Source organism: Oncorhynchus nerka, linkage group LG14, assembly GCF_034236695.1.
Source record: "Oncorhynchus nerka isolate Pitt River linkage group LG14, Oner_Uvic_2.0, whole genome shotgun sequence".
In the NCBI taxonomy this organism is placed as follows: domain Eukaryota; kingdom Metazoa; phylum Chordata; class Actinopteri; order Salmoniformes; family Salmonidae; genus Oncorhynchus; species Oncorhynchus nerka.
In genome coordinates this window covers 79,199,463-79,225,615 of record NC_088409.1, presented here as the reverse complement: position 1 = coordinate 79,225,615, position 26,153 = coordinate 79,199,463, and the positions used below count along the sequence as shown (strand labels likewise).

General features: G+C 40.7%; 1 protein-coding gene across 2 annotated transcripts; it reads left to right on the top strand.

Moving 5' to 3' along the window:
• The first annotated feature begins 1,910 nt into the window (after nt 1-1,910).
• Nucleotides 1,911-19,799, top strand: LOC115141939 (nitric oxide synthase, inducible-like). 2 transcript variants are annotated; one of them, XM_029681361.2, is made up of 26 exons: nt 1,911-3,519; nt 3,793-3,849; nt 3,946-4,044; nt 4,233-4,372; nt 4,816-4,978; nt 5,149-5,240; nt 7,199-7,340; nt 7,494-7,633; nt 8,434-8,608; nt 8,832-8,933; nt 11,348-11,542; nt 11,674-11,756; nt 13,441-13,585; nt 13,902-14,006; nt 14,115-14,164; nt 15,790-15,964; nt 16,212-16,344; nt 16,472-16,550; nt 16,657-16,847; nt 16,976-17,145; nt 17,352-17,562; nt 17,743-17,830; nt 17,979-18,100; nt 18,190-18,338; nt 18,505-18,699; nt 18,826-19,799. In XM_029681361.2, exons 2-26 carry the CDS (start codon nt 3,793-3,795, stop codon nt 18,874-18,876), a joined length of 3,252 nt encoding a protein of 1,083 aa, XP_029537221.1. In that variant the 5' UTR covers nt 1,911-3,519; the 3' UTR covers nt 18,877-19,799. The 2 variants fall into 2 exon arrangements, with proteins under 2 accessions (XP_029537221.1, XP_029537220.1); XM_029681360.2 differs by lacking the exon at nt 1,911-3,519 and having other exon boundaries at nt 3,730-3,849.
• Nucleotides 19,800-26,153: the final 6,354 nt, after the last annotated feature.

Here is a 26,153-nt window from a genome sequence, read left to right as displayed (position 1 = left end):
AACCAGGTAGGCAGGTTGAGAACAAGTTCTCATTTACAATTGCGACCTGGCCAAGATAAAGCAAAGCAGTTCGACAGATACAATGACACAGAGTTACACATGGAGTAAAACAAACATACAGTCAATAATACAGTATAAACAAGTCTATATACAATGTAAGCAAATGAGGTGAGAAGGGAGGTAAAGGCAAAAAAGGCCATGGTGGCAAAGTAAATACAATATAGCAAGTAAAACACTGGAATGGTAGTTTTGCAATGGAAGAATGTGCAAAGTAGAAATAAAAATAATGGGGTGCAAAGGAGCGAAATAAATTAATTAATTAAATACAGTTGGGAAAGAGGTAGTTGTTTGGGCTAAATTATAGGTGGGCTATGTACAGGTGCAGTAATCTGTGAGCTGCTCTGACAGTTGGTGCTTAAAGCTAGTGAGGGAGATAAGTGTTTCCAGTTTCAGAGATTTTTGTAGTTCGTTCCAGTCATTGGCAGCAGAGAACTGGAAAGAGAGGCGGCCAAAGAAAGAATTGGTTTTGGGGGTGACTAGAGAGATATACCTGCTGGAGCGTGTGCTACAGGTGGGAGATGCTATGGTGACCAGCGAGCTGAGATAAGGGGGACTTTACCTAGCAGGGTCTTGTAGATGACATGGAGCCAGTGGGTTTGGCGACGAGTATGAAGCGAGGGCCAGCCAACGAGAGCGTACAGGTCGCAATGGTGGGTAGTATATGGGGCTTTGGTGACAAAACAGATTGCACTGTGATAGACTGCATCCAATTTGTTGAGTAGGGTATTGGAGGCTATTTTGTAAATGACATCGCCAAAGTCGAGGATTGGTAGGATGGTCAGTTTTACAAGGGTATGTTTGGCAGCATGAGTGAAGGATGCTTTGTTGCTAAATAGGAAGGCAATTCTAGATTTAACTTTGGATTGGAGATGTTTGATATGGGTCTGGAAGGAGAGTTTACAGTCTAACCAGACACCTAAGTATTTGTAGTTGTCCACGTATTCTAAGTCAGAGCCGTCCAGAGTAATGATTCTGGACGGGCAAGCAGGTGCGGGCAGTGATCGGTTGAATAGCATGCATTTAGTTTTACTTGCGTTTAAGAGCAGTTGGAGGCCACGGAAGGAGAGTCACATTAAGCATCTCCAATCCAAAATTAAATCTAGAATTGGCTTCCTATATCGCAACAAAGCATCCTTCACTCATGCTGCCGATCCTCGACTTTGGTGATGTCATCTATAAAATAGCCTCCAACACTCTATTCAACAAACTGGATGCAGTCTATCACAGTGCCATCCGTTTTGTCACCAAAGCCCCATACACTACCCACCATTTGGCCTTCGCTTCATACTCGTTGCCAAACCCACTGGCTACAGGTTATCTACAAGTCTCTGCTAGGTAAAGCCCCGCCTTATCTCAGCTCACTGGTCACTTGTCTTCTTTTGTTCTACTGTTTTATTGACTATGTTTTGTTTATTCCATGTGTAACTCTGTGTTGTTGTATGTATCGAATTGCTATGCTTTATCTTGGCCAGGTCGCAGTTGTAAATGAGAACTTGTTCTCAACTAGCCTACCTGGTTAAATAAAGGTATAATAAAAAATAAAATTAAAATAAACATGAACGAGAATTTCCTTCCACCATATTTCTTGCACCAGTCTAGGCGCTTATCCTTTTAAATCCAAGTCACATTAGGATTGATTGATTGATAATTTAAAATGAACCAAACCTTTGTCCTGGCCCATCACCTTATATATTTATTACTTTCCCTCAGTGGCAAGAAGTGACGACACCCCCCCACCCCCCTAAACTCCCACGCATAGGATACTTTCTGTCCCTAACACCATTTTTTTTTTTACAAAATTAAAAAACATGTTTTTATCAAAATGAAACTAAATAAAACTATTTTAAACTAATACAAATAAAAACGAATTAAATCACAAAACTATCATAAGAATCCTAACAGTTCTTGGGTACCCTATACAAAGTGTGGATATACAGTAGAATGGTAACATCTTTTAGGCCAACCAATACATACAGATAACTTAAACCTGAAACAATAAACCTGAATATTCCAGCAACAACCATTTTATTTACTGGTATAGATGTATAATTACAGCAAAACAGAGCACACAGTGGTAAATAAATAAAGGCACTTGGGTGCAACTTGTCTGACTTTTTAGGTACAATAGGAGTATAACTTTTGACAGACCGATTGGGGTTGAGCTAGTTTCAATATATAAAATACCACCGCTACGTTGTTCTGTGGAGCATGATGACTGTACAGTATATTTCCAATAAGAAGGAAGCTTTTTTCCCGCTCTCTTGTCTTCCTTCAGGTATATCTCATCTGGAGATGCTTCAGTCTTGACACACACACCAACACGATGCAGGTGATCAGGTTGTATCAGAATAACTCTTAGAGTTCAGGAATGGGGATATGAGATGTTGTCCAACTTCCTTGATTCCTTTCCAAAAATGTACTCACGTCACATAGTTAAATATTGAGTAAGGCAATTAGTAACCAATGTGAGAGAAGCACTTGACACCCAAGTGCTTCCTTGTACAAGCCTGGCTCCAAATCAGAAGGAAATACTATTCTCAAATACACCCTCCCTTTCCTGGTACCTTGTACATGTAGGTGATGCAACCCAGGAAGCTGTCTTGTTTTCCATAACATCAAATGCATAACTCTATTTCGCCGATGCTCCGGGAAACAACCATACATCTGGACATCATCCCTGGCCTGATTACAGGGCAAACTTGTAATGAAAGGATACTTTCAAAAAGTGATTGAATTCATGTGGATTTACCCTTTTTATGATGTTATATTCTGTTACATAGTGGCCTATTTACATTGCCTGTACCCCAGCACATTGACTCGGTACTGGTACCCCCTGCATATAGACTCTTATTATTTTACTGTGCTCTTTTTTTATTTTCCTTTAGTTTATTTAGTAAATACTTTCTTAACTCTATTTCTTGAACTGCATTGTTGGTTAAGGGCTTGTATTCGGCGTATGTGACAAATAACATTTTATTTGGATTTGATGTCTACGCTTTGCAGTTGTCATCCAAAACTAGAAAACGTGAAATTATGTGAGAAATGTCTTACAAAAATGCAATTTATTGCAAAAACACAGCATTTCCGTTGATCCATCTGCTGTGTCTTGTCATGTAATGAATGTACTGCATATTTAATGAATGCCTCAACAGATCTGTGGGAATTCAATATTGTATTTCTAAAGGGATTTTTCCCACCTGTTTGTTACAGTCTTTAATTTCTAATGGGGTTTGCCAAACAATGTGTTGAAACCAAGCCAGATTCAATTAGACCTACCTCAAAAACAAACTGGCCACAAAAATGTTATTTGTAATTCATGATAGTCTACCTGCCTGTAACACAACAGGGGCAGGTCCCTATAAGCCTGCCCAAGTTTCGTTACAGGCAGGTATAAATGGAAAAAACTCAGGAGGAAAATTTTCAGAGAGGAATTGATGCTCACCTCACCTTGAGTTCAAGGTAAGAATACATACCGGGATTACTATATAATTTAAATTCGAACGTTTTTAAGAGTTTATGCCACAACACTGAAAGCTATTGAGCACATTTTAACTTTAACATTTGTTTTTTTACTTTAATCAAACAAAATATTAGTATTTGTTTGTTACTCAATGAACTTAAAATGATTTAACTCAAAGTAAAATAACCTATAAGCACTTACATTTTGAATCATTTAGATAAATGGTATTTCCAAATATGATAATGAACTGCATTTATTTTACAATTATGAAGATGAAGCTGCTTCAGGATGATGAAACCAAACTGTCTCACCAGACTAAACCAAATAAGGTAAGAATTGAGATTACAGACGAAATAAATGTAGAAAATGTGCTTAAAGCAAGCGACATAAGTTTAACCCGTTTCTCCTGTATGTTCATCAAATAGTGGGAAACGAGAGCCAACAGGTGTCCGTTTTCTATACCCGTGCGTAACGTGAAGGATGGCTCAAGTCTCAAAGACATGCTGCACCACCAGGCAGTCAAGGTGCGTTTACAGTTTATGATGCTTTGTGTGTGGCGTGGTATTGTACCGCAATTTATTTGTTTAGCTCTTTTGCTCAAAATATGAAGCTGCGCCTGAATTGTAGTGTTTTCTATTTCATAAAAGATTGAACACTATAAAATAAAGCAATGGCTTTTAATTGAAACGCTCTTATTTGATCTCATATACAGAACCAACCATGCACATCAAAAGTTTGTGAAGGTTCTGTCATGACTCCGAAGGCTCTAGTGCGCGGTCCCAAAGTTTCTACTCTTGAAATCCTACCTCAGGCTATCGACCTAATCAACCAATACTACAAGTCCTTCAAAATGTAAGTAATAAGTGTAATTCTTCTCTAAAGACGATGACGATTATTATTATTATTCCAAATGTGTTCAACCCATTGCCTGACACCACTGAGTGTAGCATCTGTCAAATACACACTGTTGGTTAATAATGCAATATTGTTTAATGCCTTATAGGCATTTATAGTTTGTAGCCTATATTTTCTGTCGTTCATTTAAGAGCCTTTATAAACCCTTTACTGTACAAGGCCTTCGTAGATGCTTCATAAATCATGACTGTATGGGAAAATAGTTACTCCAGTTAGCCTTTATAGCCTATTGTACGAATTTGTTTATAGATCATTTATGAAGCATCTATGTGGGCCTTACAAAAGGTTTGTAATGGAAACATATTTTATCCCCTCTATATTGTACTATTTGTTTGTTTTCCATGATTTACACATATCCTAATTTAATCCCAAATGCATAGCCCCAAAATTGAACACCACCTCGCCAGATTGGAGGAAATTACTATGGAGATAGATTCCACAGGAACCTATCAATTGACTGTTGAGGAATTAGCGTTTGGTGCTCGGCAAGCATGGAGGAACGCCCCAAGATGCATCGGCAGGATTCAGTGGTCCAATTTACAAGTAAGAAAACATACAAGGCAGAAGAGATACATTTATATTTCTCATTATCTATTGGGTATCAATCTCAGCATCTATTGTTGTTTGTGTTTTTCATGCATGCACATGGGCTTGTGTGTTCTATGTGTAGGTTCACCTAATTATTGATACATGTTTCTTGGATTGTTCTGCAGCTGTTTGATGCCAGAAAGTGCAAGACTACTCAGGAAATGTTCCAGTTTCTGTGCGAACACTTACAGTTTGCCACAAATGGAGGAAACCTAAGGTAAACAGAAAGAAAAGGGGCTAAATTAAATCCGCTGCGTGGAACATCCGCATTATAGCGCGATTGTAATTGAAAGGTCATTTTCTATTGAGCCATCATATGCAGCGTTAACGTGAATGAAGTCTCAGCAAACACAGCAACATTGGCTTTCAATTTAAATCGGGCTATAGCGTGCATTTTAGACGCACGGATTGAATCTAGTCCTAGGTGACCGACAGCCCTACTTTCTGAGGTAGCCTAACTAATGCAGCATTCCTCGTAAAACATGAAAGGATTGGAAGTATGAGATCATAGGCAGAGGGCAGAAAACACCAAGATAATCTCTTCAAAGGAAAACTCTCAACTCGGTGCAGTGGTGGAAAAGCTACTCAATTGTCATACTTGAGTAAAAGTTCAGATGACTTGATATAAAATGACTCAAGTAAAAGTGAAAGTCACCAAGTAAAATACTACTTGAGTAAAAGTGTAAAAGTATTTGGTTTCAAATATACTTAAGTATCAAAAGTAAATGGAATTACTAAAATGTAACGTTACTTAAGTATCAAAAGTAAAATTATAAATAATTTCAACTTTCTTATATTAATCAAACCAGGTGACACAATTTTATTTTGTATTTTTTATTGACAACACTCAGACATAATTTATGAAGAAGCATTTGTGTTTAGTGAGTCTGCCAGATCAGAGGCAGTAGGGATGACCAGGGATGTTCTCTCGATAAGTTTTCCTGTCAAAATGTAGCAAGTACTTTTGGGTGTCAGGGAAAATGTATGGAGTAAAAAGTACATTATTTTCTTTAGGAATGGAGTGAAATAAAAGTATAAGTTGCCAAAAAATATAAATAGTAAAGCTCAGATACCCCCAAAAGCAACTTAAGTATTTACATATTATTTTTACTTAAATACTTTACACCACTGACTTTGTGTGAAGTTAGAAATGTGTCAAATGTAAACTACAGGTTTGTTCCACTAACTGTAAATCATTCACTAACTGTAAGTTGCTCTGGATAAGAGTGTCTGCTAAAATACAAAAATGGAAATGTACAATTGTAAAATACATTCTGCTAATACACCTGTATCACATGTTATTTCTTGCCCTTGACTTGAACCTTCAACCCTTTACTCCGTGAGGGCAATACTGTAGGTCAGGGGTCCCCAATTACATTCAGCCATAGGCTGATTTTTCCCTGAGCGGATGGTCGGGGGGCCAGAACATAGTTATAAATCATTTGTACGCTGCATATTGACTGTAAGAATCCCAAACAGATATAGTATTTGAGAAAAACAGAATCATTTCAAACCTTGATTACATTGGGATACGATCACATATGCCTCTCTATTTATGCATTAAGCTGATTTGAGCTGATTTCCTAGTGACTGTATTAGTCTTTTATTTCAACAACAAAAATGATTAGGCTATTTATACATTTCTTCCTCAGAAAACAAATAAAATTGCCCATGGGCTGCATATTGGGGAACCTGTCACATTCTGACCTTAGTTCCTTTGTTTTGTCTTTTGTTTTAGTATGGTCAGGGCGTGAGTTGGGTGGGTTGTCTATGTTAATTTGTCTATGATTTTCTATTTCTGTGTTTGGCCTGGTATGGTTCTCAATCAGAGGCAGCTGTCATTCGTTGTCCCTGATTGAGAACCATATTTAGGTAGCCTATTTTCCATTGTGTTTTGTGGGTGGTTATTTTCTGTTTAGTGTTGTGTTGCTCCGTACAGGACTATTCGTTGGTTGTTTATTGTTTTGTTTTCAGTGTTCATTAAAATATTTAAAATATGAACACTTACCACGCTGCACCTTGGTCCTCCTCTCCTTCCCCAGACGACAAGTGTTACAGAACCCTGCTATAGGTCATTCACTTTGTTAAAGGACAGTTTTTCAAGGTCCTTCCATGAGTATTTTAGTTTGTCCATATGTTATTACAGATCTTCTTCTTGTGTCATATTTATTTCAGGTCTGCGATTACCGTCTTTCCTCCGAGAAAGGAAGACGGGCATGATTTCCGGGTGTGGAACAGCCAGTTGTTGAAGTATGCAGGTTACCAGATGCCTGATGGCAGTATCCAGGGAGACCCATCCAGTGTAGAATTCACTACGGTACTATATCTAGTAGCTATAGCCACCATGCTCTACCCCAGCTATTTCAATAACGTCCATTCAAACATCTAAGATAGAGCTCAGATACTGTATGTGTTCATTTGAAAAGATACATTTTTAAAAGTTAGTTACTTTTGTCCTGTGTTCTTAAAGATCTGTATCCAGCTTGGATGGAAACCTCAATACGGCCTCTTCGATGTGTTGCCACTAGTCCTGCAGGTCAACGGGGAGGACCCAGACCTTTATGAAATCCCTCCACACCTGATCCTGGAGGTTTCCATGGAACACCCCCAGTGAGTGACTTGTTTGGTTTCTATTGGATGGTTATCTAAACACACTTTTGAGAACAAATACAAGGTCAAGCCTGCAGAGTTATCATAGCTATTCCACTACATACAATGACTTTCATTGGCAAAGAGATGTTGCTTGGTTACGATACCACTACATAACAGTTAAGTTATGACACGCGTGTATGCAAATCCGTTTGATTCCATACTAGATTTACCATTGATTGCATTCATCAGAGATACATAGGATTCAGACCATCACGCCTCCATAGCCATGGTGATGTTTTTAAGTAGTAGTTATCTAATTAAGTCAATGTGTTATGTAGCTGCCTGGGTAAATTTAAACCATTGCCCACAGTTGCTCAAGAGCTTGAATTATAAAATAGTTGTTTTTAAATCAGCCGTCTGGAGCTCTTGAGGAACGGAGCTGAATGGGAGAGAGTGAAGAGCTCTATAGAACTTGTCTGCAAGGCAACATTCCTTTATCCAAATAGTTTCCCAAAGCCAGGTCTAGGAGGGCCCAATGACCTGTACCATTTTCTTTTATTTAAATGTCTAACCACTCCAAAGTGGTCCTTCATTCGTTTCACTGGACACAATACTGAATTGAGTGAAGTGTCTCAAGCACCTTTGGTAGAGTGAGCACAACTGTGTGTATGTAACTCATTGTGTATGAAAAAGATGTCACATTGAGGACTGAATGATTCACTACAGTAACTAACCACATCTATCCTAGTGGTGGTGTTTTTGGGCATGTTCTTTTATATATTATTATCAGATATATTGTGTTGATCTTTTGTCATTAGGCATAAGTGGTTCCAAGACCTAGGACTGAAGTGGTATGCTCTGCCTGCGGTGTCCAACATGCTGATGGAGATTGGTGGACTTGAATTCCCAGCCTGTCCCTTTAATGGCTGGTACATGGGCACTGAGATTGGCGTGAGGGATTTCTGTGACTATCAGCGTTATAACATCTTGGAGGTAAGACTCACTTTCATAGGTAATCACCATGGCTACAGCACAGGGTTGTGCTCATCAGGATTAGCATATGTTTTGAAATGGAGGAGGAAACCTCATCAGCAATAACCAAAAATCTCATTTTCTGTTTAAAAATGTTTTCTTGTTTCACGCTTCTGCAACACAATTCTGGCTGACTTGACAATGATGCAATGGATGAGAATGTTTTGGCTTCCTGTCCGTACAGGAAGTGGGTCGCAGGATGGGCCTGGAGACACACAAGCTGTCCTCACTGTGGAAGGACCAGGCCTTGGTGACCATCAATGTTGCAGTCATATACAGTTTCCAGGTAACCTTCACATATGCAGGGTTATTCTTTTTTCTCATCCTATTCAACTGTTACCATGCAAAAAAAGATAGCTCAGATGTATGAGTGCCTTTTGAATGATGTTATTCCCAGTAGAAATCCCAAGTTATGTTCTTGTTGTTGCTGTTTTGTTACATTGTAAAAAAAATACCTACAATTTTCTAATCAAATCAAATCCATTTTAATTTGTCACATGCGCCGAATACAACCGGTACAATTGTAGACCTTACAGTGAAACGCTTACTTACAAGCCCTTAAACAATGCAGTTTTAAGAAGAAAATATGTGTTAAGAAAGTATTTCCTAGATAAACTGAAGTAATCAATAAATAAATACAAATAAAATTGAAAAATAGACAAAAATAGAAAAATAACAAATAATTAAAGAGCCAAACTAAAATATCAGTAGCGAGACAATATACAGGGGTACTGGTACAGACTTAAAGTGCGGGGCACAGGTTTGTTGAAGTAATTGAGGTAATATGTACATGTAGGTAGAGGTAAAGTGACTATGCATAGATAATTAAACAGAGTAGCAGCAGTGTAAAAATCGGGGGGTCAATGCAAATAGTCCGGGTTGTCATTTGATTATCTGTTCAGGAGTCTTATGGCTTGGGGTAGAAGCTGTTAAGAAGCAGTTTGGACCTAGACTTTGCGCTCCGGTTCCGCTTGCCGTGCAGTAGCAGAGAGAACATTTTACGACTAGAGTGGCTGGAGTCTTTGGAAATGTTTAGGACCTTCCTCTGACACCGCCTGGTATAGAGTTCCTGGATGGCAGGACGCTTGGCCTCAGTTATGTTCTGGTCCATACGCACTACCCTCTGTAGTGCCTTGCGGTCGGAGACCGAGCAGTTGCCATACCAGGCAGTGATGCAACCATTCAGGATGTTCTCGATGGTGCAGCTGTAGAACTTTTTGAGGATCTGAGGACCTATGCCAAATCATTTCAGTCTCCTGAGGGGCAATAGGCATTGTAGTGCCCTCTTCATGACTGTCTTGGTGTGTTTGGACTATGACAGTTCGTTGGTGATGTGGACGCCAAGGAACTTGAAGCTCTCAACCTGCTCTACTACAGCCCCGTCGGTGAGAATGGGGTGTGCTCGGTCTTCCTTTTCCTATAGTCCACAATCATCTCCATTGTCTTGATCATGTTGAGGGAGAGGTTGTTATCCTGGCACCACACGTCCAGGATAACAACCACTGTTGTGTCGTCAGCAAACTTAATGATGGCTTTGGGGTCGTGCTTGGCCATGCAGTCATGGGTGAACAGGGAGTACAGGAGGGGACTGAGCACGCACCCCTGAGAGGCCCCCGTGTTGAGGATCAGCGTGGAAGATGTGGTGTTACCTACCCTTACCACATGTGTGTGGGCAGCCCATCAGGAAGTCCAGGATCCAGTTGCAAAGGGAAGTGTTTAGTCCCAGGGTCCTTAGCTTAGTGATGAGCTTTGTAGGCACTATGTTTTTGAACGCTGAGCTGTAGTCAATGAACAGCATTCTCACGTAGGTCTTCCTTTTGTCCAGGTGGGAAGGGCAGTGTGAATTGCAATAGAGATTGCATCATCTGTGGATCTGTTGGGGAAGTATGCAAATTGGAGTGGGTCTAGGGTTTCTGGGATAATGGTGTTGATGTGAGCCATGACCAGCCTTTGAAAGCACTTCATGACTATAGACGTGAGTGCTGCGGGTCAGTAGTCATTTAGGCTGTTTACCTTGGTGTTCTTGGGCACAGGGACTATGGTGGTCTGTTTGAAACATGTTGGTATTACAGACTCGGTCAGGGACAGGTTGAAAATGTCAGTGAAGACACTTACCAGCTGGTTTAACACATGTTCAGAGTACACGTCCTGGTAATCCGTCTGTCCCTGCGGCCTTGTGAATGTTGACCTTTTTAGAGGTCTTACATCGACAACAGAGAGCGTGATCAGAAAGACGTCCGGAACAGCTGTTGCTCTCATGAATGCTTCAGTGTTGCTTGCCTCGAATCGCGAATCAAAGTCCTTCAGCTCATCTGGTAGACTTGCGTCACTGGGCAGCTCATGGCTGTGCTTTCCATTGTAGTCCGTAATAGTTTGCAAGTCACTGGTACTACCTGCTTTAGTTTTTGCTTGTAAGCAGGAATCAGGAAGATAGAGTTCTGGTCAGACTTGCTAATGGAGGGAGAGCTTTGTTACACGTCTCTGTGTGTGGAGTAAAGGTGGTCTAGAATTTTTTTCTCTCTGGTTGCACATGTAACATGCTGGGAGAAATTACGTAAAACTGATTTAAGTTTCCCTGCATTAAAGTATTAATGCTATTTTGCCAAAGGATGCTACACTACAATGACAATGGTTCAGCTGTCATCTGGAGTTTTCCTTGAGATAAATGCACTCCTTTTGTCTCATTACTGTACACTGCAGAAAAACAAGGTAACCATCACAGACCACCACTCTGCAGCCGAGTCCTTCATGAAGCACTTGGAGACAGAGTTCCGGCTGCGCGGCGGCTGCCCTGCAGACTGGGCCTGGCTGGTTCCTCCCATGTCTGGCTCTCTCACCCCCATCTTCCACCAGGAGATGGTCAACTACATCCTCTCTCCCTTCTTCTACTACCAGGTAGGTTCTGAGACACCATCCTGTATTGTGCATAATATATAGGCTATATAATTCATCTGGTTAAGGTCCACCTTACAGAATTACAGGGCAGTTGCAATAGGATGGTCTGTGACTGTTGTTGTTGTTCAAAGCCTGACCCCTGGATGAGCCATGTCTGGAGAAATGGAGAGATGTGCCTGAAGAAGCAACAGATCAGCTTCAAAGCGGTGGCCAGGTAATCTTCCATGGACTATGACAACCATATCTGTAATGATTTATAAACACATTCATGATGAGTTATAAATTATAATGCAGTCCTAATCATATCATTGACATAGCTATACAGTGCCTTGCAAAAGTATTCATCCCCCCTTGGCATTTTTCCTATTTTGTTGCATTGCACCTGTAATTTCAATTTATTTTGTATTTCATGTAATGGACAAACACAAAATAGTAAAAATTGGCGAAATGAAAAAATTACTTTTTCAAAAATGCAAAAAATAAATGTATGAAAAGTGCATCTGGTGCAACCAATTACCTTCAGAAGTCACATAATTACTTAGATTACACACAGGTGGACTTTATTTAAGTGTCACATGATCTGTCAGATGATCTCAGTATACATACACCTGTTCTAAAAGGCCCCAGAGTCTGCAACACCACTAAGCAAGCGGCACCATGAAGACCAAGGCGCTCTCCAAACAGGTCAGGGACAATATTGTGGACAGATCAGGGTTGGGTAGTACAGATCAGGGTTGGGTTATAAAACAATAGCCAAAACTTTGAACATCACATCGAGCACCATTAAATCCATTATTAAAAAATGGAAAGAATATGGCACCACAACAAACCTGCCAAGAGGGCCGCCCACCAAAACTCACGAACCAGGCAAGGAGGGCATTAATCAGAGAGGCAACAAAGAGACCAAAGATAACCCTGAAGGAGCTGCAATGCTCCACAGCGAGATTGGAGTATCTGTCCATAGGACCACTTTAAGCCGTACACTCCACAGAGCTGGGCTTTACGGAAGAGTGGCCAGAAAAAAGCCATTGCTTAAAGAAAAAATAAGCAAACACGTTTGGTGTTCACCAAAAGGCATGTGGGAGACTCCCCAAACATATGGAAGAAGGTACTCTGGTCAGATGAGACTAAAATTGAGCTTTTTGGCCATCAAGGAAAACGCTATGTCTGGCACAAACCCATGGTGGTGTCAGCATCATGCTGTGGGGATGTTTTTCATCGGCAGGGACTGGGAAATGGGTCAGAATTGAAGGAATGATGGATGGCGCTAAATACAGGGAAATTCTTGAGGGAAACCTGTTTCAGTCTTCCAGAGATTTGAGACTGGGATGGAGGTTCACCTTCCAGCAGGACAATGACCCTAAGCACACTGCTAAAGCAACACTCGAGTGGTTTAAGGGGAAACATTTAAATGTCTTGGAATGGCCCAGTCAAAGCCCAGACCTCAATCCAATTGAAAAGCTGTGGAATGACTTAAAGATTGCTGTACACCAGCGGAACCCATCCAACTTGAAGGAGCTGGAGCAGTTTTGCCTTGAAGAATGGGCAAAAATCCCAGTGGCTAGATGTGCCAAGCTTATAGAGACTTACCTCAAGAGACTTGCAGCTGTAATTGCTGCAAAAGGTGACTCTACAGAGTATTGACTTATTTCTTGTTTGTTTCACAATAAATATTTTGCATCTTCAAATAGGTGGGCATGTTGTGTAAATCAAATGATACAAACCCCCCAAAAATCTATTTTAAATCCAGGTTGTAAGGCAACAAAAAAGGAAAAATGCCAAGGGAGGTGAGAACTTTCGCCAGCCATTGTAAATGCATATAATGGTTGAGGTTGAGCTAAGCTATGCTCATAATATATTACAAAGTATTATCATTCATGTCTGGTTCCTTCCTATAGGGCGGCGCTCTTTTCTTCCACCCTCATGAGCAGAGTGCTGGCTAAAAGGGTGCGTTGCACTGTTCTGTACGCTACTGAAACAGGGAAATCACAGACATTCGCCCAGAGACTGAACTCCATGCTAAACGGTGCCTTCAACTCCAGGGTAGGAGATCTATCTCATCTCTATTAAGGCTGATACAGGGCTTACTGCCTCAGTCTAATGTGCTTCAGGGCATTTGTGTGTGTTAACCACTGTGAATAAATGTAAAACTCTAGTTTAATTGGAATCTATATATATGTGAGGACTATTGAGCTCAGTAAGAGTTAATTTACAGAACACATAACGGGGAGTTATGCAAGTAGATGTGCTTGTATAATGCTTGTATAATGTACAATCTGATGTCTTAAGTCACTAATGTCCTCAAAATTGCCCAGAATGTTTAGAAAGTTAACTAAAGCTGCTCTGTATATCTTTAAAGTTGCTCTGTATGGAGGACTATAACTTCAGTGACATGGAACAGGAGAGCCTTCTGGTTGTGGTAGCTAGCACCTTTGGGAATGGAGACTCCCCTGGAAATGGAGAGGTGTGTTTTTGTGTTTCTGTATTTTGAAGATATTAACAAGTATTTTTTCCCACATTTATAAAATGTAATGTCTCAATATTCAACACATGTTAATATTTCTTTCTCTAGAGTTTTAAGAAACAGCTTTTCTCCTTGCAGTATCTCAGGAACAAGTTAAGGTAAGTAGTATCTCAAGCATTTCTCTCTGCATTGTCCTCTCTGTATTGGGCTGTACATGTAGAGTGCCTTTGGAATCAGACCCCTTTGACTTTTTCCACATTTTGATACGTTCTAGCCTTATTCTAAATTATTTGTGTATTTTTTAATCCTCAGCAATCTACGTACAATACCCAATAATGACTAAGAAAAAACAGGTTTTAAGACTTTTTTGCAACAACAAAAAAAGAAATGCAGAAATAACTTGTATTCAGACCCTTTGTTATGAGTCTTGAAATTGAGGTCATGTGCATCCTGTTTCCATTGATCATCCATGGAGTTTACCTGTGGTAAAATCAATTGTTAAGACATGATTTGGAAAGGCACACACCTGTCTATATAAGGTCCCACAGTTGACAGTGCATGTCAAAGCAAAAACCAAGCCATGAGGTCGGAGGAATTGTCCATAGAGCTCCGAGACAGGATTGTGCCGAGGCACAGTTCTGGGGAAGGGTACCAAAACATTTTGGCAGCATTGAAGGTCCCCAAGAACACAGTGGCCTCCATCATTCTTAAATGGAAGAAGTTTGGAACCACCAATACTCTTCCTAGAGCTGGCCGCCCGGCTGAACTGAGCAATCAGGGGAGAAGGGCCTTGGTCAGGGTGGTGACTAAGAACCCGATGGTCACTCTGACAGAGCTCTAGAATTCCTCTGTGGAGATGGGAGAACCTTCCAGAAGGACAACCATCTCTGCAGCTAAAGACTCTCAGACCATGAGAAACAAGATTATCTGGTCTGATGAAACCAAGATTCAACTCTTTGGCCTGAATGCCAAGCGTCACGTCAGAAGGAAACCTGGCACCATTCCTACGGTGAAGCATGGTGGTGGCAGCATAATGCTGTATGGGTGTTTTTCAGCGGCAGGAACTGGGAGACTAGTCAGGATCAAGGGAAAGATGAACAGAGCAAAGAACAGAGAGATCCTTGATGAAAACCTGCTCCAGAGCGCTCAAGACCTCAGACTGGGGAAAATATTCACCTTCCAATAGTACAATGACCCTAAGCACACAGCCAAGACAACACAGGACTGGCTTCGGGACAAGTCTCTGAATGTTCTTGAGTGGCCCGGCCAGAGTTAGAACCTGATTGAACATCTCTGGAGAGACCTGAAAACAGCTATGCAGCAACGCGACCCATCCAACCTGACAGAGCTTGGAAGGATCTACAGAGAAGAATGGGAGAAACTCCCCAAATACAGGTGTGCCAAGCTTGTAGCATCATACCCAAGAAGACTCAAGGTTGTAATTGCTACCAAATGTGCTTCAACAAAGTACTGAGTAAAGGGTCTGAATACTTATGTAAATGTGATAATTCTGTTTTAAAATGTTGTATAAATTAGCACAAAAAAATAAACCATTTTTGCTTTGTCATTATGGAGTATTGCGTGTAGATAGAGGGGGGAAAAAAACAATTTAATCATTTTAGAATAAGGCTGTAAGTTAACAAAATGTGGAAAAAGTTAAGGGGACTGAATACTTTCCGAAGGCACGTACATATCTTTAAGATGTACTCATTTGATGAAGTTGCAGTTTCTCAGACACCTCTTTAGTTTTGAAACTGGTCTTATGTCCCCTCTCCTCCCCCAGGTACTGTGTGTTTGGGCTGGGCTCGAGGATGTACCCACAGTTCTGTGCATTCGCCCATGCCGTGGATGCCAAGCTGGAGGAGCTGGGGGCAGAGCGGGTGACGCCCACTGGAGAGGGGGATGAACTGAACGGACAGGAGGAGGCCTTCTCTGCCTGGGCTCTCACCGCTCTCAAGGTAGGCGGAAAAGGGAGGATGTCACACTCTTAAAAGTGGATCTTAGCTACGTGTCAACGATCCTGTTTGCAGTATATTTTATAGCATACATATTAACATACTCCTGGTATGTCTACTACAGTATATGCTCAAGTATCATTACAAAAAAGACCTGTTATGATCTTTACTCTCACAGGCATTTGCATATCATATTGATCTACGTAGTGTTTTGAATCATTGAGCCTAAGGACCCTTTCTCTGCTTCCAGGATGCTTATAAGGAGTTCAACATCCAGGGACAGCTGAGTCTGCAGCTCCCTGGGGCAGAGCAATTCTGCGAGGCCTGGGACCCACTGAGACACCGCGTAGCAGTGGAGAGCTGCCCCCAGGACCGCATCACAGGTACTACACATGGACCAGGGGATGGACATTTGACAAGGGACTGGTGTAGCAATATAAAGCATTATAAACTTGTCTTGTATTTCAGTCAGCCAGTTGTATGTGATGATTTTCATTGTCTCTTTCACAGCACTTTCAGCCATTCACTCTAAAACGGTCTTCCCTATGAAACTGAAGAGCAAACATAATCTACAGAGCCCCCATTCAAGGTTCAGTTCTTGTCATCTAGCATGTTATCATTGCAATTCTTTCAATGTTTTTGACAGGACTCAATTTTGACAGGGTTTAATTCAGCATTGTCATTCTTGTTTCTAGCCGGTCCACCATTTTGGTGGAGTTGGAGAGGGAGAGAAGTGCAGAGGTCATGAACTTTGCTCCAGGAGACCATGTTGGTGTTTTCCCAGGGAATCTCCCTCAACTGGTGGCTGGCATCCTAAAGTTCCTTCCCCATACGCCCCCAACAAACCAGTGCCTACGACTGGAATACCGTTCTGACACCTGCCGAGGTACAACACTATTCATTAATAATGGTGCTGATTGAGGTAACCACGGTAAAATCTGATTTTTGTGAGGAAGACACGTCTTCCAAAGATTGCCGCTATTAAGATTACTCTGCATTTCTATTTCCCAAAAGATGATGAGAAAAACTGGCAGACTGTTGGACGCATCCCAGCATGCCCTTTGTCTCAGGCACTCACCTACTTCCTGGATGTGACCACGCCCCCCTCTCAGAACCTCCTCCACAAGCTCTCTCAGTTGGCGACACAGGAAGAGCACCGACAGCGTCTACTGACCTTGGCAAAGGTAACTTCTGTTTGTCTCCAGGACTAGTGTTCATTATTGTCTTTGAAATAAAAATGAAATATATCATGAAAGAAGAGGTTTTGACGTACCACCTATTGGAATTGAAGAAAATGTAAAAATCATTGTGTAAGCCTATGCTCTTTCCAAAAAATTATATCAACAGATATTTTGCAAGTTATTTAGCTTCTGTCTTCATTTGCCGTCAGGACTCTCAGGAGTACACGACCTGGAAGATGTTCCGTGTTCCCAACTTCCTGGAAGTCCTGGAGGAGTTCCCGTCTTTAGAACCCTCTGCAGCCTTCCTCCTCAGCCAGCTGCCTCTGCTCAAGCCCCGCCTCTACTCCATCAGCTCCTCCCCTCAGCTCCACCCCAACGAGCTACATCTCACTCTGACAGTGCTCAACTATCACACACAAGGTACAAAACATTAGATTTGACATTTTTTTACATTCAGTAAACACCAAGGTACAGGACAGGGCAAATCAACTTAGAAATGACAATACAGCAGTTATCAAATGCTTTGAAAGGAATTTGAACTGCTATCTCTTGGCTGGGGAAGTAACTGTACTGTATTCTTCTGTAATGGTCTTACACTAGATGGACAGGGTCCTCTTCACCACGGGGTCTGCAGCACCTGGCTGGATACCATTAAGAAAGGAGACCTGGTACCATGTTTTATCTACAGGTATAGAACATATTGTAACATACTGTATGTCACTAGGATGGTACACTCTTCAATTGCACAAAATGCTAGGTTGTAGCCTATCCCCAGTCAAATTAATTGAGATTATTATTTAAAGTGAAGCTAACTGATTATGTGTTATTGTTTACAGTTCAGGTGGGTTCCACCTCCCAGCAGAGCCCAGCACTCCAGTCATTCTGGTGGGGGCTGGCAGTGGCATCGCGCCCTTCCGAAGCTTCTGGCAACAACGGCTACACGACATGAAACACCCAGGTAGTGTGTGTGTGCCTGTCTGTGTGCCTGTCTGTGTGTCTGTTGATACAAGCTCTCTAACCTTAAGGGCTATGGTTTTGTCTTGACAGAGTTCTCTGGAAGTCCTATGAGCCTGGTGTTTGGCTGCCAGAGTTCGGAGACCGACCATTTATACAAAGAGGAGACACTGGAGATGAGAAGGCGAGGGGTCCTGAAGAGCGTTACCAACGCATATTCCCGCCAGCCAGGTCTCCCAAAGGTACTGTTGCATCATTTTGAAACAAATCATGTACTGAGTGATCGTTTGAAAAGCTTGATTGAATCAGATTGGCTTGAGATTCAATGGAAGATTGAAGCTTAAAATTGTTCCTATTTCCCTGTACTGTGCCTTCTATTCTTAACTTTTAGCCTCTGTGTGTGAGCAGGTCTATGTCCAGGATGTCCTGAGGGAGAGGATGGCAGAGGAGGTGCTGAGTGTGTTGCACCAGAAGGAGGGTCACTTCTATGTGTGTGGGGGTGTGAACATGGCCCAGGGAGTTACTCTAGCAGTACAGGAGATTCTGAGCAGCCAGCTTGGCATCACCCTCACACAGGCAGGAGAATACCTGACCCAACTAAAGGTTAGTTCACTTTCCTCTCAATCATTAATATGAATGCCATGATGCCTCTTAATCTAGTTCCAATGCTGTAGTAAGTGGACAGTGTTTTACCAAGCTTTTATGGTTTGTTTGTTTCTTTATTTGCAGATCCAGAAGAGGTACCATGAGGACATTTTCGGAGCCCAGTTTCAGAAGTGAGGTGGTCGGGCTCTGCTGGCTTGTGGGAATAAACTCAATGGACGGAGAAAGATCTAGACATAACATGGATTTTTCGCTATTCTTGTGATGCCCTGTTTTTGTTTTTGGTGATAGATTAGGATTGTCACTTTGGAAATCTTTTGTAGCTGTTGGTGGTCCCAAGCATACCACTTAGCCATCCTTTGGCCCTCTGCCTGAAAAATGTCACTTTAAGTATATTTCAAAGAGATGATTATAACATTTATATTCACATGATGATATTAAAGATTGATTACAGATGCATAGGTTTTAAGTCTATGTAGTGTTTGTACAATATAACGGAATGTGGGATTGTTGAATCTGTATTATGAAAATGTTTAATATGCTTGTAGTCAGAATGTGTTTTACATGTTGTGAACATTCATTTTAAAAAATCACATTACATAATCATTGTAGTCAGAGGTGATTTTAGCATGTACCCCTTCACTTTTCCACATTTTGTTACTGTTATGGGATTTTTATGAATAATGACTAAATTATGTATACATTTAGCTTAGAATTATAACTAAACAGAATACTACTCTGTTACTGTATGAATGTATGAATCTTATTATAATACTGAAAATAAGGTGTAGTTTTAGTCAAGAATTAGAACAAGGATTTTCTGTTCCTTGTTAGAAACTAATGGAGCTATCGTCAGACCGGCTGGAATACTGTGTTCCTTACAGGACATTCTGTCCCTACCCAGGGAGGGGAGAGACCTTGGGCTTGTAGTAGATTGTTTAACAGGTGGCAGACAATGTGAGAAGGCTTGTGAACTATATTGCCATTGTATCTGAGAGGAGGAGTGACATTTTTGACAATGTGAGTTATATAAACCAATGTACATAGTATTATGACCACAACGTTCCCGAGAATAAACATTTCACTATTGTACTATTGCAGACTGGGCCTCTGTCTGTCTTCATTTCTATCAGTATCCTACACATTCTGATATAGCTGACAGAAGTTTAATTGAATTGGTTAATGAACACATAGTTACTAAATTAATCTAACAGTTACATTACAGCCTTATTCCAAAATGTATTAAATAATAAAACTCCTCAGCAATCTACAGCACACACAATACCCCATAATGACAAAGTGAAACAGGCTTTTAGAAATGTTTGCAAATTTATGCAAAATAAAAAACAGAAATACCTTATTTACTTAAGTATTCAGACCCTTTCTATGAGACTTGAGATTGAGCTCAGGTGCATCCTGTTTCCATTGATCAACCTTGAGATGTTTCAATTCATTGGATATGATTTGAAAAGCACTCACCTGTCTATATAAGGTCCCACAGTTGACAGTTCATATTAGAGCAAAAACCAGGCCATGGGGTCGAAGGAAGTGTCCGTAGTGCTCCGAGACAAGGTTGCAGAGATTGTTGTCCTTCTGGCAGGTTCTCCCATTTCCACAGAGTAACTATAGAGCTCTGGGAGAGTGACCATCGGAATCTTGGAAACCAGCCTGGCCAAAGCCCTTCTCTCCTGATTGATCAGTTTAGCCAGGCGGACAGCTCTAGGAAGAGTATTGGTGGTTCCAAACTTCTTCCATTTAAGAATGATGGAGACCAGGCCACTGTGTTCTTGGGGACTTTCAATGCTGCAGAAATGCTTTGGGACCCTTCCCCAGATCTGTGCCTCGACACAATCCCACCAATCAGGCCTTTATGGTAGAGTGGCCAGACGAAAGCCACTCCTCAGTAAAAAGCACATGACAGCCCACTTGGAGTTTGACAAAAGTCCCATAAAGACTCTCAGACCATGAGAACCAAGATTCTCTGGTCTAATGAAACCAAGATTGAACTATTTTTCATGAATGCCAAGCATCACATCTGCAGGAAATCTGGCACCATCACTACGGTGAAACATGGTGGAGGCAGCATCATGTTGTGAGGATGTTTTTCAGCGGCATGGACTGAGAGACTAGTCAGGATAGAGGCAAAGAACGGAGCAAAGTACAGAGCGATCCATGATGAAAACCTGCTCCAGAGTGTTCAGGACCTCAGGCTGGGGCGAAGGTTCACCTTGCAACAGGACAACAACCCTAAGCACACAGCCAAGACAAGGCAAGAGTTGGCTTCGGGACAAGTCTCTGAATGTCCTTGAGTGGCCCAGCCAGAGCCTGAACCCGATCAAACGTCTCTGGTGAGACCTGAAAATAGCTATGCCGCAAAGCTCCCCATTGTTATGAATAATGACTAAATTATGTATACATTTAAAGTAGAACTATAACTAAACAGAATACTACCCTGTCGCTGTATGAATGTATGAATCTTATTATAATCAAAACACTGAATATAATGTGTGTAGTTTTAGTCAAGAATTAGAACAAGGACTTTCTATTCCTTGTTAGAAACAAATGGAGCTATTGTCAGACCGGCTGGATTACTGTGTTTCTTACAGGACATTCTGTCCCCACCCAGGGAGGGGAGAGACCTTGGGCTTGTAGTAGATTGTTTAACAGGTGGCAGACAATGTGAGAAGGCTTGTGAACTATATTGCCATTGTATCTGAGAGGAGGGACATTTTTGACGAAATGTGAGGTATATAAACCAATGTACATGGTATTATGAGCAGAGCTCTCGAGAATAAACGCTATTGGCTGAACTGACTGATCTCTGTCCGTTTCATTTAAATAAGAACCTTACAAATTATTAGAAACAGACAGAGTGTATTAATTGCATTGGAAAATGAACATGAGAACAAAATTCTCTTGACAATTGGTCCTTCGAGCCGGATCTCAATATCTGCCTCTGTCGTCCCAAGGAACTGCTGAAAACCGTGCACGGGCGATCTAGGATCCGTAAGACAAAGACCTGACCTCTGAATTGAGGGTTTATTTCAGGCCAGTGGTGAACTGGTACATGACAGAGATGACGAGATCCAACCTACATTGATTTTCCCAGTCTGCAAGACAAGGTCAGTAGTCTTTATTCTCGGATTTGGGGGGAATAATTGAAGATGTCTTTGATTTGATGTTCTAAAATGCTTAGAATTGCTCAATAATAGGAGCTTGAGTATTCCAAACAGATTCACACAGGAATTCTACTTTGTAGACAGGCAAGCAGGTCCGCGATGACCTGAGGTAAGGTGCACTGCCATAAATAAAACTAAACTTAATAACAGAGGTCTGAATACCCGAGATTAAGCAGGGATACTAAATAGGTGTTGTTAGATAGGACGGTCATTTTGTACAAACAGTAAGTGACAGGATAACTTAAACCTATTCAACACATGGATAGTGTCCAAAAAGGAGGAGAGGGAAGCCTAATATAGCGGAGTGAGATACGAGATGTTAACTTTAAAAGTCCTCTGACGCAACATGAAATAGGAGGTTAACCTGTTGCTTCTACTCGGGACGCTTGCGTCCCAACTAGAGCTCTGGAAATGCAAATGCGCTACGCTAAATGCTAATAGTATTAGTTAAAACTCAAAAGTTCATTAAAATACACATGCAGGGTATCGAATTAAAGCTACACTCGTTGTGAATCCAGGCAACAAGTCAGATTTTTAAAATGCTTTTCGGCGAAAGCATGAGAAGCTATTATCTGATAGCATGCAACACCCCAAAAGACCCACAGGGGACGTAAACAAAATAATTAGCATTTCGGCGTTACACAAACCGCACAATAAAATAGAAAACATTCATTACCTTTCACCATCTTCTTTGTTGGCACTCCTAGATGTCCCATAAACACTATTTGGGTCTTTATTTCGATTAAATCGGTCCATATAAAGCCTAGATATCGTTATATGTGGACTGTGTGATAAATGAAAAAAACATTGTTTCAAAACGTAACGTCATTTTTTAAAATTCAAAAAGTCGACGATAAACTTTCACAAAACACTTCAAAATACGTTTGTAATGCAACTTTAGGTATTAGTAAACGTTAATAAGCGATAAAATTCATCAGGAGGCGATGTAAAGATCATTAGCTGTCCGTCTGGAAAAATGTCCGGCTAGAAACTCAACGAAAATATCCAGTCCTAGACCTAAGGAAATACGGTGCCCTGCATGTGTTTGACCAAGAAAAAACTCGAAGGGAAATGACAAGACTCTAGACACCGTGTGGAAGCTGTAGGTACTGCAACCTCAGTCAATTAATTGTGGTTCACCTTTATCAATGGGTTCAAGTAGCGCATGGATATATTTTCCCATTTTCAGTGATCAGTTTTTCCTGTGCTTTTCGATGTAAATGCCGTTCTGGTAAAGCCACAGCAGTGATTTAACCAGTTTTTTAAACGTCTGAGTGTTTTCTATCCACACAGACTAAGCAAATGCATATACTATATTCCTGGCATGAGTAGCAGGGCGCTGAAATGTTGCGCGATTTTTAACAGAATGTTCAAAAAAGTAGAGGGTCGACTTAAGAGGTTAACTAGGGATTTACGACCCCTGGGTAATAGCTTATAGTTGTCCGGGTGAGACCTAATGTCCGATTGACATTCAACTCTATAGATAACGTTTCCAGAAAGGAGAAACACACATTAACTTGTTATGGCTGCAATCCCACTAACGGGATAAGTGTCATCAACAATCGCTGAATAGCATAGCGCTACATTCAATAAATATTACTATAAATATTTATATTCATGAAATCACAAGTGCAATATAGGAAAACACAGCTTAGCCTTTTGTTGTTTGAAATTATGCTTTAGAGCGAAAGCAATCCAAGCGTTTGTGTAAATTTATCGATCGCACGATAAAACATTAAGTACACTTAGCATCAGGTAGCTTGGTCACGAAAATCAGAAAAGCAATCAAATTAATCGTTTACCTTTGATGATCTTCAGATGTTTTCACTCACGAGACTCCCAGTTACACAACAAATGTTCCTTTTGTTCCATAAAGATTATATTTATATCCAAAATACCTTCGTTTCTTTGCCGCGTTATGTTCAGAAATCCACAGGAAAAAGCGGTCACGACAACGCAGACGAAAATTCCAAATAGTTTCCATAATGTCCACAGAAACATGTCAAACTTTTTTTATAATCAATCCTCAGGTTGTTTTAAAAATATATAATCGCTAATATATCAACCGCAAATGTCTTTCACAGTAGGAGAGGGAAAAGCAATACCTATCCAAAGTCTGTTGCGCGAGCAAAACTCATGTGACCACTTGACGCGATGTTATCGTTCTGGCTCATTTTTCAAAATAAAAGCCTGAAACTATGTCTGAAGACTGGTGACACCTTGAGGAAGCGATAGGAAAAGCAATCTGGTTCATATGCCTTTAAATCCAACAAAGGGAGGTTATGGAACATGAAGTTTTCAAAATAGAAGCCACTTCCTGTTTTGATTTTCCTCAGGGTTTTGCCTGCAATATCAGTTCTGTTATACTCACAGACAATATTTTGACAGTTATGGAAACTTTAAAGTGTTTTCTATCCAATACTAACAATAATATGCATATATTAGCAACTGAGGAGCTGTCCGTTTACAACGGGGACCTTTTCATCCAAGCTACTCAATACTGCCCCTGCAGCCATAAAAAGTTAAACATCACATACACATAGATTGTGTAAATATACCCTAGAACAGAACTATAGATACACATAGGTTAAAGAGATACCCATAGATTGTGAGCATTAAAGAGACACACACAGTCAGTCAGGAGAGCAACTATAGTAATTAGGTAATGGTAAACAGCACATATATAAATCATAGAAATACATACACCTAGATTGTAAAAATATACTGTAGAAGATAACTATAGTAATTGGATAGCGGTAGAAAAGAACACATACATAGAAGGTAAAAAGCACATACAAATAGAATAAGATGAGACAGAAAAAGGATTTGGCGGCTGTTAAAGGAAAAGGGGAACCCCAGGACAGGGGGCAGCGGTTGTTTTACAGTGGGCTGTAGATAAAGAGCAGAGAGAAAGAAAAGGGAAGTAAAAAAGAAGGAAGATGTAAGTAGCAAGCCGCAGGAGGAGGAAAGGATAGGGCTAGCTGCCCTAGGGAAAGTCAGGAAAGATTTAATCGAAACTAGGACAGGATTTAGCAAACTTATTGAGAAAGTGAATAAAGGTAGAGAAAGGGAGAAAGTCGAGAAAAGTGTATAGAGACAGTCAAAAGAAAGGTGTAGATAGTCAAGGAAAACAGCAGGTCGAGGGTTAAATAACGGGCTATTTTTTTCTCAATCATTTCAATAGCATTGGTGGTTCAGCAGTAAAACTTTTGCCTACAACTCGGGAGACTAGGGTTCGTATCTCAGCCACGGCACCGATAGACTAAAATGTATTCTGATTATAATTCAAATGCTGATATGTTTTGCCGGGAGAGATACGGTTAGTTAGTGTTTGTTTAGGATATAAACTGAACGTAATTCAAATACTGATATGTTTTGCCGGGAGAGATACGGTTAGTTAGTGTTTGTTTAGGATATAAACTGAACGTTTTAATAGTTTGTTTAGGTTAAATTGAAAGACCAATCCATTCTAAATAATAGTGGGGCGATGTCGTTGGAATACGCTGTCTTGCCTAAATAGCCCTCTGGAATAACGTATTGGGAATGGAGTCGTATTCAAAATGCTGAATCATAGAAGAGACAGTTACCTAAATCTAATGAATTCTAAATAATAACGAAGAGATAATTACGATAGAGTTGTGCCCATCGAAATGTTATTATTCTTATGGATTGACTGACATACGTTATAAATTTAGCGAAGTGCAATGGTACGTTTAAATTTTGGAGTAAAAAGGGGAATGAAAGCATACTTGGTTTCAGGAACTATGGTGTTAAACACGGAAACATTGCCCAGAAATTATTCTGCACAATCAGGTCGAAAGAGTAGCATTGACTAGTGCCTGTGAAATAAGAAAGGAGAGAAAGGTTACTGTTTAAATAGACAAGCACATATACATCTAAGAACATACAAAGCAGCACAGATAACTCTTAAAGTAGATAAGACACTTGACAGAGAATTGATACAGGATAGACATGAACAGACGCCCAAGGGAGAATTGGACATGTGGAGAACGAAAGGGGCTCCTACATGATAATGTCAGACATAAGGATAATTTACCAATCTTACCTAAGTCATTGTTTAGAGATGCGGCAAGGTTGTTAGCTGGGCAGAGACAGGTATCAAAGGGGGGATGGGTAGTTGTTGGGTAGTAGTGGCCTTGGATAGGACAGGGCCTAGGGGGCCCTATTGGATAATAAACTCCCTGTACAGTAAAACTCCCTGTACACCAAGTCAGAACAGTAGGCTGAATTATGAGGGGAAAAAGGACTAAATTA

What these genes read in the sequence shown, in the direction of transcription:
- LOC115141939 (XM_029681360.2), top strand. Translation starts at nt 3,742, where the DNA reads ATGGTATTTCCAAATATGATAATGAACTGCATTTATTTTACAATTATG. An exon ending in CAGTCATATACAGTTTCCAG is followed by an intron (nt 8,934 to 11,347) that starts GTAACCTTCACA and finishes TGTACACTGCAG; the next exon opens with AAAAACAAGGTAACCATCAC. An exon ending in GCTCAACTATCACACACAAG is followed by an intron (nt 17,563 to 17,742) that starts GTACAAAACATT and finishes GTCTTACACTAG; the next exon opens with ATGGACAGGGTCCTCTTCAC.